The 14,709-nt window shown below is 38.7% G+C and overlaps 1 protein-coding gene across 8 annotated transcripts in view; it reads right to left on the bottom strand.

Annotated features, from left to right (window-relative positions):
- The window catches only part of DDI2 (DNA damage inducible 1 homolog 2), a 44,045-nt gene that overhangs the window by 12,371 nt on the left and 16,965 nt on the right, over window positions 1-14,709 (bottom strand). For 3 of the 8 annotated variants that reach the window (XR_002786603.2, XM_010593094.3, XM_064281330.1), the window contains exons 5-8: window positions 12,074-12,201; window positions 9,683-9,811; window positions 5,648-5,751; window positions 3,785-3,974 (exon numbers count right to left, since the gene is read on the bottom strand). Coding sequence is in view for 5 of the 8 variants with exons in the window: in XM_010593094.3 (XP_010591396.1) it covers window positions 3,785-3,974; window positions 5,648-5,751; window positions 9,683-9,811; window positions 12,074-12,201 (551 nt within the window). In the remaining 3 variants the exon portion in view is untranslated. Of the gene's footprint in view, window positions 1-553; window positions 613-1,519; window positions 1,583-3,784; window positions 3,975-5,647; window positions 5,752-9,682; window positions 9,812-12,073; window positions 12,202-14,709 lie in introns of those variants that run through there. The other 5 variants (XM_023552039.2, XM_064281332.1, XM_010593095.3 and 2 more) reach the window with 5 other exon arrangements.

Raw genomic sequence — 14,709 nt, 5'->3', positions numbered from 1 at the left:
TTCAGTTAAAAAATGTCCTCTAAGTACTAATTTTAAGATCTTTAATTAAAAGTCAAAAGTCTGATAGCAAAAACGATTTTAAAATAGAATCTATTAGGGCAGATGCAACTCAAATGCTTCATGCTCAATGTTAACATCCCACATAGGGGCTGGATCTTGACCTTAGTAGTCATGAAGCAATGCAGTTATGACTCAGATGGCTCTAAATCATTTTAATCAGCACAGAAGATAGAGCACTATGTCAGGAAGTTATTGACATCTCATGAAATAATCTCACCCTATGGTTTAGTACAAGCAGAAAAACAGCATTTATCTCATTTTAAAGTATATTAAGAGTCTAGAAACACAGGTATTAGTTTTACTTACTGTCCCTAAGGCTGACTCTGAAAGAGGTTCAATTTTGAGCTAATACTAAAAGAAAAAAATGCATTGTAGTGAAATATCCACGTTGGCAACATAGAGGGGCATGATAATGGCCTTCTGGACCTATATACCAGTTATAAACAACCAGGTGAGCTCAAGGTGAACACGCCTCAATGGATTTTGTACTCACTATGAAAGCAGCATATAGTCCTCCTGTAGCTGAGATGGTCAGTTTCACTGGCCTAAGTCCTAAATGTAGGGGGGGAGGACTGGGTCAGTACTACAGGATGACAGAAGAGGATGAGGACAATGGATATTAAGAATAATCAAACTATGCTTGCTTTTAACCCATCCAAGAAAAAAATAAAATATAAAAAATAAATGCCATATATCTAATTACAACCAGCCTGCAAGCCCCTACACAGTTCCAGGTTGATAGGTTTTTTAAGACCATCTTTTCTCCTCTCTTGATAAATCAGCCAACAAGTGCAGGCTGACATGTTGCTGTATTTACACCACAGAGGAATGGAAGCAGAATGACTTCTGAAGAAAATCTGCCAGGCCAGAGAGAGAGGGGAAAAAGCAAAGTCTCAGCTCTTGTTGCTGGGAGAATAAAACGTTTTAAGTCCTGACTGCACTACTGACTCTGTGACGTTGGACAAGTCATCTGGCCTGTTTCCCTTTCTCCTTCAACAGAATGAGAATTTCTACCTCTCTAGAACTCCAGAAAGTCGTTTGCAGCGATGTGGAGGGGGGGAAAAAAAAAGAACTATCAGTTTTCCAGGGGAAAAAAAAAAAGGACGTATAAAATCTGTAACAGCACAGTTATCACCAACAACCAAGTGCTGTAATACAGATAATCTTGATTTGACAGTCACCATGGTTAGATGTGGCGGGAATAGTGGACACTGCCTTTACTGTGATTTTTTTCCCTTGGACTGTTCTGATCATTGGTACTATTTTAAACAGGAAATCATACTTACGTATGTATGTATGTATGCCAACATACAAACGTACACACAGGCTAGTTGTAACCAGATTAAACAAGGTAAATGGTGGATGACGGAAACTAAATCCCCAAACTGCTGCATGTACAGAGACTTTCAGACCACAGATGACGACTGGATGGAAGGCTTAACATGGTGTCTATAAATACCTGGTCTGGGGCCCACTCCAGCTGCAGTACACACACACTACATGCATCATGGCTTCTGACGCTCTGTTTGAATTAGGAAACAGACAAGCAAACTTGGGTTAACAATGCAAACCACACCGCATGCAGGGTTATAATCTCCATTCCTTTGCCATCTTTAAAATCAGGAACTGGTAGAATCAAAGTGGGGGAATGTTTCTGTAGGTTTGTTTGTTGCTTCAATTTTCTCACATTACATAAAACAACATGGCAACTTCAACGGGTTTTCAATAGAAATGAACTGTACACACCTACATACACAGAATTCATGGGCAAACACGTGAGACAAGAGAAAAAGCGACACCAGTAGACCTATCAGACGGAGTTCCGTGACACAACAACCTTTTTATGGCATAAAAGTGAGTGAACACGCGTAGCAGTCACTCTCCAAATTTCCTTCTTCAGTTCAGATTTATTTTTAGAATAAAACAAACCAAATCTGACTGAATTCTATCCTGGCTTATCTTCTTTATCTTTTAATCAGTTTTTAGAATATATACCAGACACAGCTTCTTTTCTGAATTATTTTTCAATTGCTAGAAAAGATGAAGGTCCTTTGGTGTAAAGTCTCTACCTGAGAAACAGCTCTTAGCAAAATACTTTACCTATTATGTTCAGAGTTTTGATTCTCATTATACTGGGACGTTAATGTTCCAAACAAATAGCATGTGATATTGTAAATTATTTCACTACTTAAATATCACAAAAATTAGCACAAGCCATACATATCAGTCACAAAAGGTCATATGGGTAATAAGCCACTTCCTTTTAATCCTTTTCAAAACTGGCATACTCCCTGCACTGAGCCAGTATTTACTTCAATCTCCTTAACATTTTTATTAAAGGAAGGGCATTACCCAAAGTGGGTAAACTGTTAGTAGATTAGAAAACATTACTATTGCCTAGGGTTTCTTAAATAAAAATATGAAGACTGTAGGAAAAAAACTGGAATTTCACAAAATGGTAATATATCCTCATTTTATTAACACAGAGTATTATGACTAAGATGACAAATTCAGAAAAAAAAGGCAAAAATCTTTTAAGTACCAATGTCAAACTTGCTCAAGCTTACCTTGTGGGTAAGCTACTAAATTAGTCTCTCCCTGTCTGGTTGTTCAGAATTCCCTCCCCCCTCTTTGCTACAAAACACTTAAGTTACATCCAAAACAGTACTTAGTATGTAAAACTGAGCCAGAAGGTGGTGGAATCAATTCTGAACAAGATCAGCTTAGAAAGCTCCATCTGCCACCCATACCATTCTAAAGAGGCTCAAGGAGAGACCACCGGAGGCTCTACAGCAACACAGGCAAAGCCTGGCTGCTTATTTTTAAGGCTTGTATCTCTTTCGTCTTTAGAAGAAAGAAAAAATAAATCTTACTGTACCAGAAAAAGCTATGTGTGATATTAGTCATACTGATGAATAATTCCTGCTCAAGACTTTAAAATAACTCAAACTTAAAAGTGAATTCTTTTCAGCTTCTAGAAAACGCACCCCGGAGCCACCGATCTGTAACAGACGGGGGGGGGGGGGGAATTATTCATGGAGGTGTGATTTCAGCAAAACTCTGTTATCTTATCCAGAAAACTTGGCTTAGTCTTACATTGGCTATAACAATCAAGACTTAGAAAAATGTAGTAGGTAGCTTGGTTTCCACAGTTCCTACTGTTCTAGTGAGGTCCAATGACATACCGCTGTCAGCTCATTAATAGCATCAACACTACATTCTGACTAATCTTCAGTGATGCTTCTTATTGTTGATTCTTCTGTTTTTTGGTGGCAGCTCTTTCAGTAAATATTTAAAAGATGAGGGCTGTTCAATCACAGGGACAATGTGATCCTTCCAAATAAACAGGCCTGAGAAAATTTCAGGTAAATACTGCTGAACTCACAAAGAAGTCATCTGCTTCCTGTTATGACTTTTTTTTAGGAAAAAAAAAAGACATGACTTTTAGGAAGCCTACAAAAATGTACCTAAAGCAAATAAATCCCCAATCCATCTCATCTACAGCAATGGATTGTTTCTTAATCTGTTGAAAAGTGGAGTTCTTTCTTTTCATGTTGAGAGATGGGAGGAGGAGGCAAGAGGACAAACAATGAAAATAGCTACTGCTGGACAATGAGACTGACGATGAACTGGAAAGGTCCCTACCCTCTTCTGACACTCACCCTTCCCTGGCTCACCCACCAATGACACGGGTATTATTCAAAAGCTCAGCCTTTCCAAATACCTGCATCCTCTACAGATTTTTGAAGGGCTTCTGCTAATTCTTGGTCTCCAGTCTCATCTGGCCGTAGGTCCTCTCGCCCGGCCCCATATGCCAACCTGGCACACTCTGGTAGCTCTCCCTCAGGAAGGAAGGTGGTCTGGGAGCCTGTGGTGCCGATCACGAGTACATTTTTCTTGAGGTCAATGGAACACTTAGAAGGAAGAAACCAAAGGATAAGGATAGCAGAAAAATGCCATGCAGAAAAATCAGGATCCTGAATTTAAAACTCCATCCACAAACGGCAAATCGACGAACAGGGATGGTTAAAAAAAATCATCTAATTTAGGATTTTGTTTAATATTCCAAGTTTATAGCAGAATAACCTTTACAGGATTAGTTTACATTCATCTGTCTTTAACACAACATTGTTTATTTCTGATTATATATGTGATGCATGTTCACTGTACAAAATCTGGAAAAATAACAAGCATAATCAGCAGCTCACCTTTTAGAAACATACAAATGACTTCTCCTTCTAAAATTGAGACTATACTATTTAGGGTTTTACATTTCACTTCTATAAACTACAGTTTATATTAAAACTCTAGATCATAAGCTATAGCTTATATTAAAACTCTGTATCATATGCCTTTTTAAGACCTATCTTTACGGGATCGAACTGACAACAGCAACTTGAAAGATTACACAGGAGCCTTAGAGGGCAGTGAGTGTATGTTAATGAGGGAACAACTCAGAAACGGAGGGCGAGAATGGCTGCACAACTAGAAGAATGCAATGGACACCACGGAATGTACGTGAGGAAACTTGAACTGGTGTATGTTTTTGCTGTGTAGAGTCTTAAAAATGATAAAAAATTAAAAAAAAAAATTCTACACAAGTAGTCTCAATAGTAGTACATGTACAAGGCAATCTCTAAAAAAGTATTCTTTATTTCATATTTATGCTACCCCTCATTTTCTGCGTGTTTTTACAATTACGTAATATAAGGCAGTTGAACACATATACGGTTTATATCTATATGTTGGAGATTGCTGATCTATTATCACAACTCAATGATGCTACAGGGAAAAATAGTGACAAGTTAATAAATTAGGTTTTTTTTTTTTTTTAAATACATACATTTACACATCCCTTCTATTTAAAATGCTACACTTTGATTAGAATACCAATACATATTCTTTCATAGGAATTTAGCACTTAAAAAAAATGTTTTACAGTATTATTAGTGACATAAAAATACTGATTGGATATGAAACCCTGCAGTAAAAAATTTTATTACCCAGGGGACACTAACTGCTTCTTCAATGAGGGGGGTATATCCTAAAACAAATTATTAGCCTTCAGAATAGAAATATAAAAATCATTGCAAATTAATCTATTTATAAATTATTCGCCCTGTACTAATTAAATATTTTCACTCCCAACACCACATGTACATCTTCCTTAATCGTGAAGGTCTTTCTCCCAAACACTGCTTGGCCAGCACCTAAGGATTACTGAGGATTTACTGAATTCACATTTGCAGTAAAACCACTGTGCCTGCAAATCCATCCAAAAACCACGTGAGATCTAATGAGAATCCAGAAATTACATAAGGGAATCACATTGCTCACTATGATCTCAAAATAGATAGCCAGATTTAATAAATTCACAGAAAGAATGACAAAAAACAGGTTCTATCTCTACTGACACGTAATTCCAATTCTTGAATGACATCATCAATGAAAAATTTCTCCAGGTTTGAAGTCATGCTTCTTAGTTCTCCGATACACATAAATGTGTACTGTAAACAGAAATGATGTTACAATAACCATAAAACCTATAAAAAAACAGATGCAAAAAGAAAGTGAAGAACTTAATTACCTGATGCCGTTTGAGCATATCCAGTCCCAGAAGCATGTCCATGGGCTGCTCCTCAAGTATAGAGAAGGAACACGCCAGGAAATCTCCTTCAATCTGAACCTGAGCTAAAGCACATGAAGAAGAGAAGAGGTGACTGACCTCTGCTACAAGAACTCCACCCAAGTAAGTTCTGAAAATCTATCTACCACTCTGTGCCTTGCTTCCTGCAGTTGGTCAATGTCAAGGCGAAGGATGCAAACAGGTGACCAAGTATGAAAATCCAGTAAGACCAATGACCAGCTTAAAAGCCAGTGAAGGCACCAGCTCTGAAAGTGGATCTGGCAGGACAAGTATCCAGAATGCCTGGCTTGACACTTGATGCCATTAAGACACATGCTCGACCAGTAAGGAAAGCAAGCATTAAAGGATTATTTGAAAAAAACAAACAAACCAATTCCTCCAATATTAACCACCTACTTCCTACACACTTTCAAAAGGTTTTCAAAAAGAGAAATTAAATCTGTAGGCTTTGAACCTTTTAAATTAACTCCAAAAAGAGAACTGTTTATTATTGCCTGTTATAATCAAATTTCTATTTGTTAAACCAGGGGCAATCCCAAGGTTTGTGTTTGCCTTTACATATAAAGAAGACTATTTGACAGAAGGAGCAAGACCACCTATCTTGCATCTTTTGTCAAATACTCTTCCTTATATGTAAGATTTTAAAAAATTATTTTGCCTTGTTTTCAAATATATCTTACAAACAGAAGAGCACATAAAATAATCATACAGCTTAAAGGATAATAAAACCAGCGCCCATGCATCTATTCCCCAGGTTTAAGAAACAGTAAACTAATTGATAAGTTCTGGGCATTGCCCTACTGACTGCGGCTTATCCTCAGCCTCCCTTCAACCATCCCGACTTTTGTGTTAGCCACATGCCCAGCTTTAAAAAAATTTTTTTCCCCAGTTTTGGATGTATTTCTAAAGAACATATTGTTTAGTTTTGTGTTTCTGAACTATGACTTGCTTCTTCTATGCAAAAAAAATTTGGGGATATATTCCTGTAGCTGCATGTGACTGTGTTTTTTCCACTTTAAATCATCCCTCAGGATATTATAATGTCTAATATAGAACTGATGAATCCATTCTACTACAACTTTTGGGTTACTTCTAGTTTATGCCATCACAAGCAGTATTACCACAAACATCCTTGTACATGTCTCCTGGTTTGTCATGCCAGTTTCTCTAATGTATACTCTAGGAAGCAGCATCACAGGGGATCATGCATACTACGCTCAGCTTTGCTGGCTGACGCTGAATATCTTCCAAGATGTTTCCAGCAGTGTCTGAGAGTTGCCACTGCTCAACATTCTCACCTGCTCTTAGATTTTAAAATCTTTGTTAATTTGGTACATAATTTTTATTTCCCTGATTAGTGATGAGGTTAAGCAACTTTTTATCTACTTATTAACCATATGGTTTTCAAGTGTTTCTGTAAACTTTAATACGGTCTTTCTTATTGAGCTGCAAGGTATTTATACATACACAGACACACACACAAGTGTATATTCTGAATATGAATCAGTTCTATGTTACTAATATCCTTTCCCAATTTGTCTTTGTTCACTCTCTCTGTGATAAAAAGTTCTTAATCTTAAATGTTTGAATTTATCAATCATTTCCTTCAGAAAACTGTTTCCCTATCCAAGATATTCTCCTATATTTTCTCCTAAAAGCTTTGACTTTCACTTTCACATCTAGGTCTTTAATCCATCTTGAATTGACTTTTGTGTGCGGTGTGAGGCAGAGTCCAATTTCCAATACGTTTCTTCCCGTATGGATAACCAGTTGTCCCAGCATGTTTCCTAAAACTCTCCCTACTGCTTTGTGAGAGTTCCACTCTCATTTATTAGGGTTCATATAAGCAGAGGTGTATTTCTGTTCTGGTCTTTTTTGGTCTTGATACATGGAAGGGCAAAGTTATACAAGAGTGTTTTGCGATAAAAATTTAAACACATACTTTAAAGTTAGTGTATCAAGGCCCACCAGGAAAAAAAAAAACAACCAGCTTGGATTCTGATAGTATTATATTGACTCTCTAGATCAATGTAGGAAAGTTGCCATCTTCAACATACTGAGTCTTCCAATCCATGGTATAGCTCTCCTTTTACTTTTTTTGCAAAGTTGCAAAATGCTACCACTTGTCTGTCCACAAGGAAAGGCATGAAGGACAGGTCCTTTTTTGTCTACTCCTATTCTCATCTCACTTAACACCATGAGAAATCCACCTCTGAAGTGACCAGTCTATTCTATCTGCCCAAAGTCCTACTGTGAGGGTATATGAGAGTATTTAGACTATCTTTATTCTACATAAATTATTAGAAGAAACACAAAGGACCTAATAAATAGAAAATGTATTATTAAAGAAAGAAAAAAAGGCAAATAGGTAGAAAAAGCTATCATTTACAATGAAAGAAAAGTAACTTAAAACAATAGGAAATCACTTTTTTACTTGTAAATTAAATGAGGGAGCTAGTAATACTCGACGATAGTTTAAGGATGTAGCGAGGTGAATACTCATTCAGCACTGGAGGAACAGATTGGTATAAGTTAGCAATGTATATAAAGACCCTTAACACAATTATAGCCTTTGACTCCCTAATTTTACTGACAGGAATCTTGACTAAGTCAAAACGTGCATGAAAGTACATAAAAATTCACTGCAATATTATGATGATGAAATATTAGGGAAAAACCACATCTCTAAAGTGGATCGTTAAACCCATATAACAGAATGCTATCCATTGCCCCCAGACCCCCTTTTAACTCGGTACTGAAGCCACTCCTGAGGCTCATCCTTCAGCCAAAGATTAGACAGGCCCATAAAACAAACCATAACACATGTAGTTCAACCCAGTGTACTAAATGGGCCCACCAGCCCAGGGGCAAGGACGAGAAGGCAGGAGGGGACAGGAAAGCTAGACAAATGGAAACGGGGAACCCAAGGTCAAGAAAGAGAGAATGTTGACACGTCACGGGGTTGGCAACCAATGTCGCAGAACAGTATGTAATGCTTAATAAGAAACTAATTTGCTCTGCAAAATTTCACCTAAACCACAATAAAAAAAATACTATGCATCTATTTAAATGATGCTCAGGAAAGTTACAGAGACATGGGGAAGACGGTATGAACATGACTTTTTCTTAGAGTATAAAATTCTATTCATCATATGACCACCTTTTATAAGAAAAAATGCCCAGAACAAAGGCCAGGAGGAGACACGCCCGAATGCTAATGGTGGTTGGTTTACACTGAAAGGATGTGAGGTGCTTTTGTTTCTTCTCACACTTCTGTATTTTCCAAATTCTCTACAGTGAGTAATTATTAAATGGATAGTAAAGAAAAGAAAAAGAGGATCTTGATTGCAGACGGAAGACTGAACATAGGCATCCATCTCCATTTACTCCAAAATACAACATAAACCTTAAACCAAAAATATCCCCTCAAGTCATCTTAAAACTGAACAATAATTTAGCTTACTAGTAAAAAAGGTCTGCCTTGAGCATTATGCTCTTTTAAGAACTATCTATAAGGGATCGAACTGACAACAGCAACTTGAAAGATTAGATAGGAGCCTCAGGGGATAGTAAATTTATGTTAACGGGGTTGGAACAACTCAGAAAAGGAGGGTACGAATGGTTCCACAATTCAAAGAATGTAATCAGTGTCATTAAATGATACACGTAGTAACTGTTGAACTGGCATGTTTTGCTGTGTATATTCTTAAATGACAACAACAAAATAAATAAAATTCAGGAAAAGAAAAAAAGAAGTCACATCACTGATAGCTAAGACACACACACGTATATATATAACTCACATATCCCGCTGGCATGTGATAATAAGTGAAAACAACAAATAAAATTTCGAAGAAAAGAAAATTTGTAGAAATTAGGCTTGTTGGATCCAGATGTATGCACCCAAAAGAAATAAAGAAAATATTAAAAAAACCCACCACCTTACCATAGAAACGCCCAGTGCCATTCACTCACCTAGATGTACTCTTCCAATAATCTTCTGGGTGCCCACTCCTTTGGCGATCCCTGCCCACCGACGGTCCACCAGCCTCATTATATTACACCTTTCTGCACAAGCTTGGCTCATAATAGTCATCTGGGCACCTGTAGGGGGAGGGAAACATCAGATAATAAAAATAAAATCCACATCTGTGCTAAGACTTCAACTACAGCACCAACAACAGGACAAAATGCAAGTACACCCTGAGGCGTTTGTCGGTGTGAAATCATTCCTACCTAGCAGGTTTCCTGCCCCAATTAATTTAACTTTCAGTTCCGTATTGGAATCTCAAACACAGTATGGGAACTTGGCACTGAAAGAATATTTTGTTGCAATTTAATACTTAAATGATATTTTACAACTTTACCAACAGAGAGCAAAACTCCCTGGAAAGGACCTCCCAAAACCTCCAACAATGACCAATATGTCTACAGATAACCAGTTACTGTCAAGCTCATTCCAACTCACAGCGACCCTGTAGGACAGAGCAGAACTGCCCCATAGGGTTTCCAAGGAGCCGCTGGTGCATCTGAACTGCCAACCTTTATGGTTAACAGCCAAGCTCTTAACCATTGTGCCACCAGGGCTCCGTGTCTACAGATGGAGACGCTAAATAAAGCAGTACTTTACACTCAGCAGTTTTCACCAACCATCTCCAAACATTTTATTAAGTTACTTTTTCTTCTGGCCACTTATTCATCTGCTCAAAAATCCTTAGTGGCTCCCATGGCCACAGCTTCAGATTCCACCTCATCCTGGCCCTGTTATTTATTTCCAGCCGTACATTCTGACCACTCTAAATCCTCCACTTCAGCAGATGGTATGTGTCCCCTTCACTTCTTAATCACTTTGACACAGTTACAGCCCTCCTGTAGAGAGAGACCACCCTCCCCTGCTCTCACTTTCTCTGAATCTCACCTACGCTTTCAGGCCTGGGTTAAGGCCCACCTCCTCCCAGACTGACTACCTTTCCTCAATGATCTCTCATCTCATTCAATTCAAACACTTCTGGTTCACGTTACTACTTAGGTACTCTATATTACTACTTCTGGGGCACCGAAAGCTCCTGGTATTTGAGGAAAGTTAGATTCAAGAAGGCCCAGAAATAATAATAAAAGAAAAGGGAATGTGGGGGGGCAGGGGCAATTCTCTCTTTTCTTCCTCCCTCCCCAACTCAATCCACACAGGCTAGCCACTGATACAATGAATCAACTCCATAATGGGAAGGGCACCTGGCACTGCTCTCCTGCCTTTCTCAAGCTTCAGGTTGAAGCCCCAATCGCCTGCCCGTGGAGGCAGACCAAAACCAAACCAAACCCGTTGCCATCGAGTCGATTCCGACTCATAGCAACCCTAAAGGACAGAGTAGAGATGCCCCATAGAGTTCCCAAGCAGCGCCTGGTGGATTCAAACTGCCGACCCTTTGGCTAACAGCCATAGATAGGACTTAACCACTACACCACCAGGGTTTCCCCCGTGGAGGCAGTTCAGTTTAAATGCCCTCTTCTGGGAAGCCACTCCTGAGCATGCCCATCAGAGTGAGAATGTGGCCTCTATGTCCATCCAACATTCATCTGATTTTTGCATAGTGGTTATGAATTCAGGCATCAAGCAGATCTGGGACTGGATCCAACGTCCCAAAGTCTGCCAGTCACGAACTTTGTATACCTGGAAGAGTGACTTCATCTCTCTACATTTAAATTTCTTCATCTGTAAATAGAACATATCTCATAGGGATGTTCTGAGCATTAATTAGAATTGAAAGAGATGATATATATTAAGCATTTAGCATGGTGCCTGGCACATAATAAAGGTTCAATAAATACTGAGTCCTATATCAGCATCTCTTTGTACTTACTTGTCTCTCCCACTGGCTGAAGAGCCCTGTGAAGTCCTAGTTAGTAAGTCTTGCCCCAAGGCACTCAGTACAAGGCTCTGCGTGGAGCACTTAAAAAACATTTTTAAAAACTGAACAATCATCAGATTTACTTCTCCTAAGAACATTTTATGGATGAACAAATAGAGGAAAACATTATTTGAGCAAGGACTTTTTCTACTCTAAGCAACTCACCATTATCTTATAGCCTCGAGTAGGGTACCCAGAATTAACAGACATACAACCACTCAGTCATACCCTGCCCCCGCCACACCCATGCAGTGCTGCATTGTGTGGTCTTATTAAAAAGAAAAGGGATAAACCCGTTACAAACAGGAAAAGACTGGCAAGTGAAACAGTAACTCCCAGGCTTGTTAGTAGTCTGAAGGGCCACTGCCAACTTTAAAGGACGCTAAGAGTCTCCCCTTCTCCCTGTGTCAGGACAGAATGTTGAATGGCAAGACTGAGTCACAAAAGACAGAGACGTCACCTGAGTCAACAAAGGCTTTCACAGGATGTCCGTTCACTTTGCAGTTAATATAAAGCATCACTACTTGGCCAAAACTTTCTGGAGCCTCTTCCATAGCTATTGTCATGTTTTCCTCAATGTTCTGTTGCCTGTAACAAACCAAAGCCAGTACTAAAAGCATTATTTCTACAAAGAAAACTTCGTTTCAAAGTCAGAACATCAGAAACAGATTTGTGCATAGCAGCTGAGTCACGGAAATGGAAATTGGTCCTCTATCCTGAAACAAGTGACTTGATAGGAAGGCAAGAAGATAAAGGAGTTGGTAGAAAATCTAAATGCACAGAAATCACCCTCATGTAAAACAATTTACAAGGTCAGAAACAGGAAAATAAAATTTTTGGAGAGCCAAGATCACAACCCCTTTTATTCTGTAGGATGATAGGATTCCATGGATGTTCCAATATTTGTTATTGTTTGGTACTACTGAATAGGCTCTGACTCATAGTGACCCCATGCATAAAAGAATGAAATGCTGCCCAGTCCTGTGCCATCTCACAGCAGTAGGTGTGTCTGAGCCCATTGTTGCAGCCACTGTGTCAATGCTCTGTTGTTATTTTTAAGGTTTTTACGTGCTAATTTTTTTAGAAAGTAGCCTGCCAGGTCCTTCTTCCTAAGTCTTAGTCTGGAAGCTCCGCTGAGCCCTGTCCACCAGGTGACCCTGTTGGTATTTGAAATACTGTAGAAACTTGTGTGTTGCTGTGATGCTGGAAGTTATGCATTGGTATTTCAAATATCAGTGGACTGTTTTTTTTTTAAATTGTGCTGTAAGTGAAAGTTTACAAATTAAATCCAATTTTAACTGCAGATTTACTGGGTATCGGTACATTTCCTATGTCCAGTGCAGTAAGAGTAGTTTATAAGCATAATGCACAGATGCTTCAACTACCTGTGTCTAATGAGACCACATGTACTTAACAAAGCCATGATGTAAAGGCAGCTCTAGTGTACAGGTAAGGAAGGTGCGCATCAAAGTTAGACTCGAACGCTGGTTCCACCAATTCCTGGCTGTATGACCTCTAGCACATTACTCAGCCTCTCTGTTATCCTACCTGCATAGGGCTTTTGTGCAGATATTAACATAATACTTGTAAAGTTCTCAGAACAGTGTCGGGCATGCTGTCAGTGTTCAATAAATGTGAACTGCTTTTACGATTATTATTACAGTTTTGAAGTCAAATGTACCTGCTGCCTAATCTCCCAGGCTGGGTTTTCTACTCTGTAAAATGGGGATAATTCCTATTGCTGAGAGGCATAAAGCACTGAGTATATAATGGTAACATAAGAACAGATGCTAAAAAAAAAATGCACATATATAACTAACCATCTACCTACCTATAAATACACTATACACATAGCACAGTTCACTTGGTCCATCAAATAATTTCTTCAAAAACTCAACATATTCTAAATCTTACATGACCGGAAGCATACAAAAGGGAGTTCTAGCTTACTCCAACATTTCATGACTTCATTTTCAATCTCCTTTTAACTATCCAATATCCCTAAAGATAAAATGCTACCCCACAAATATGTGGAACATGGAAACTAAGGCAGGAGCTGGGCCTAAAAATTGAGGCAATAACAGAACAGAGTCCAAGACACAGAGTAAACTACACTGTAAACCTGGGCAACTACAGGCCATCACCTGTCTGAACACTAGCAACAGAGATCATATGGCCGGCAAGGCCTAAAATATTTACTATCTGGTCCTTTGTGGAAAAAGTTTACAATTCCTCCTTTAAACTATAGTGCTTATTCCTTTTATAATAATATTCCAGTTTAATGAAATTGATGACTTTATCAGCTCTTCTGTAATAAAATACTAAACTTCTCAGAAAGTCAAAGTCACACTCATTGAATTTAGTCAGGCCAATATGCAAGCCATTAGACCTCCGTATACACAGACCCTGCATAATCACTGGTATGGTGTGCCAAATAAAACTTTGATGGGCGTATGATATAATTACACGGCTTTCTTCCCATGCCACAGGATGAAATTTAGAAACAACCTAAAATTAGTTGTGCAGCCCAGATCTTGCACTGACTCCAACCAGGATCAGTTTCAGCAAAAATCCTCTGAAATAACACCAGTTACTGTGACTATTCTGGGCTCTGTATGCAGAGAGCTTCTTCAGAGGCACAAGGTTTTCTCTTTTAAAAGAATGGATGTATTTCCCCTACTCCTGGGAAAAGTCATGAGCCCTATGGATCTGCCCCATTTCACTTCTGTTCTTCAGTTCTTTGGCTATGAACCCCACTCCCAGCCCCAGTGTCCATTCTCTCCCTTATACCTACACTGTGGTTCACGTCAGAAAACACAAACGTGCTCCTATTTCTCGGGGCAGATTTAACTAGTTCCTCAAACATACACCTGATACAGTTAATGGGAACACTTAATGAACAGGAACACAAGAGAACAGCTGAGGGCTGTCAACTGATTTTGGCATGCAACTTACATTTCTTTGATTTCAAAGGTAGTGAGAAAAGTAAGAAACAAGAAAATCATTATCTGACTTCCCAAGTTGATACTGTAATAAAATGACCAAGTTAGGCTTCATTAAAGATAATGACACAGCCCCTAGAAGACTACTCAGGCT

The sequence above is a fragment of the Loxodonta africana genome, chromosome 3, assembly GCF_030014295.1.
Source record: "Loxodonta africana isolate mLoxAfr1 chromosome 3, mLoxAfr1.hap2, whole genome shotgun sequence".
NCBI classification, from domain to species: domain Eukaryota; kingdom Metazoa; phylum Chordata; class Mammalia; order Proboscidea; family Elephantidae; genus Loxodonta; species Loxodonta africana.
This window is presented reverse-complemented; position numbering and strand designations above follow the sequence as displayed.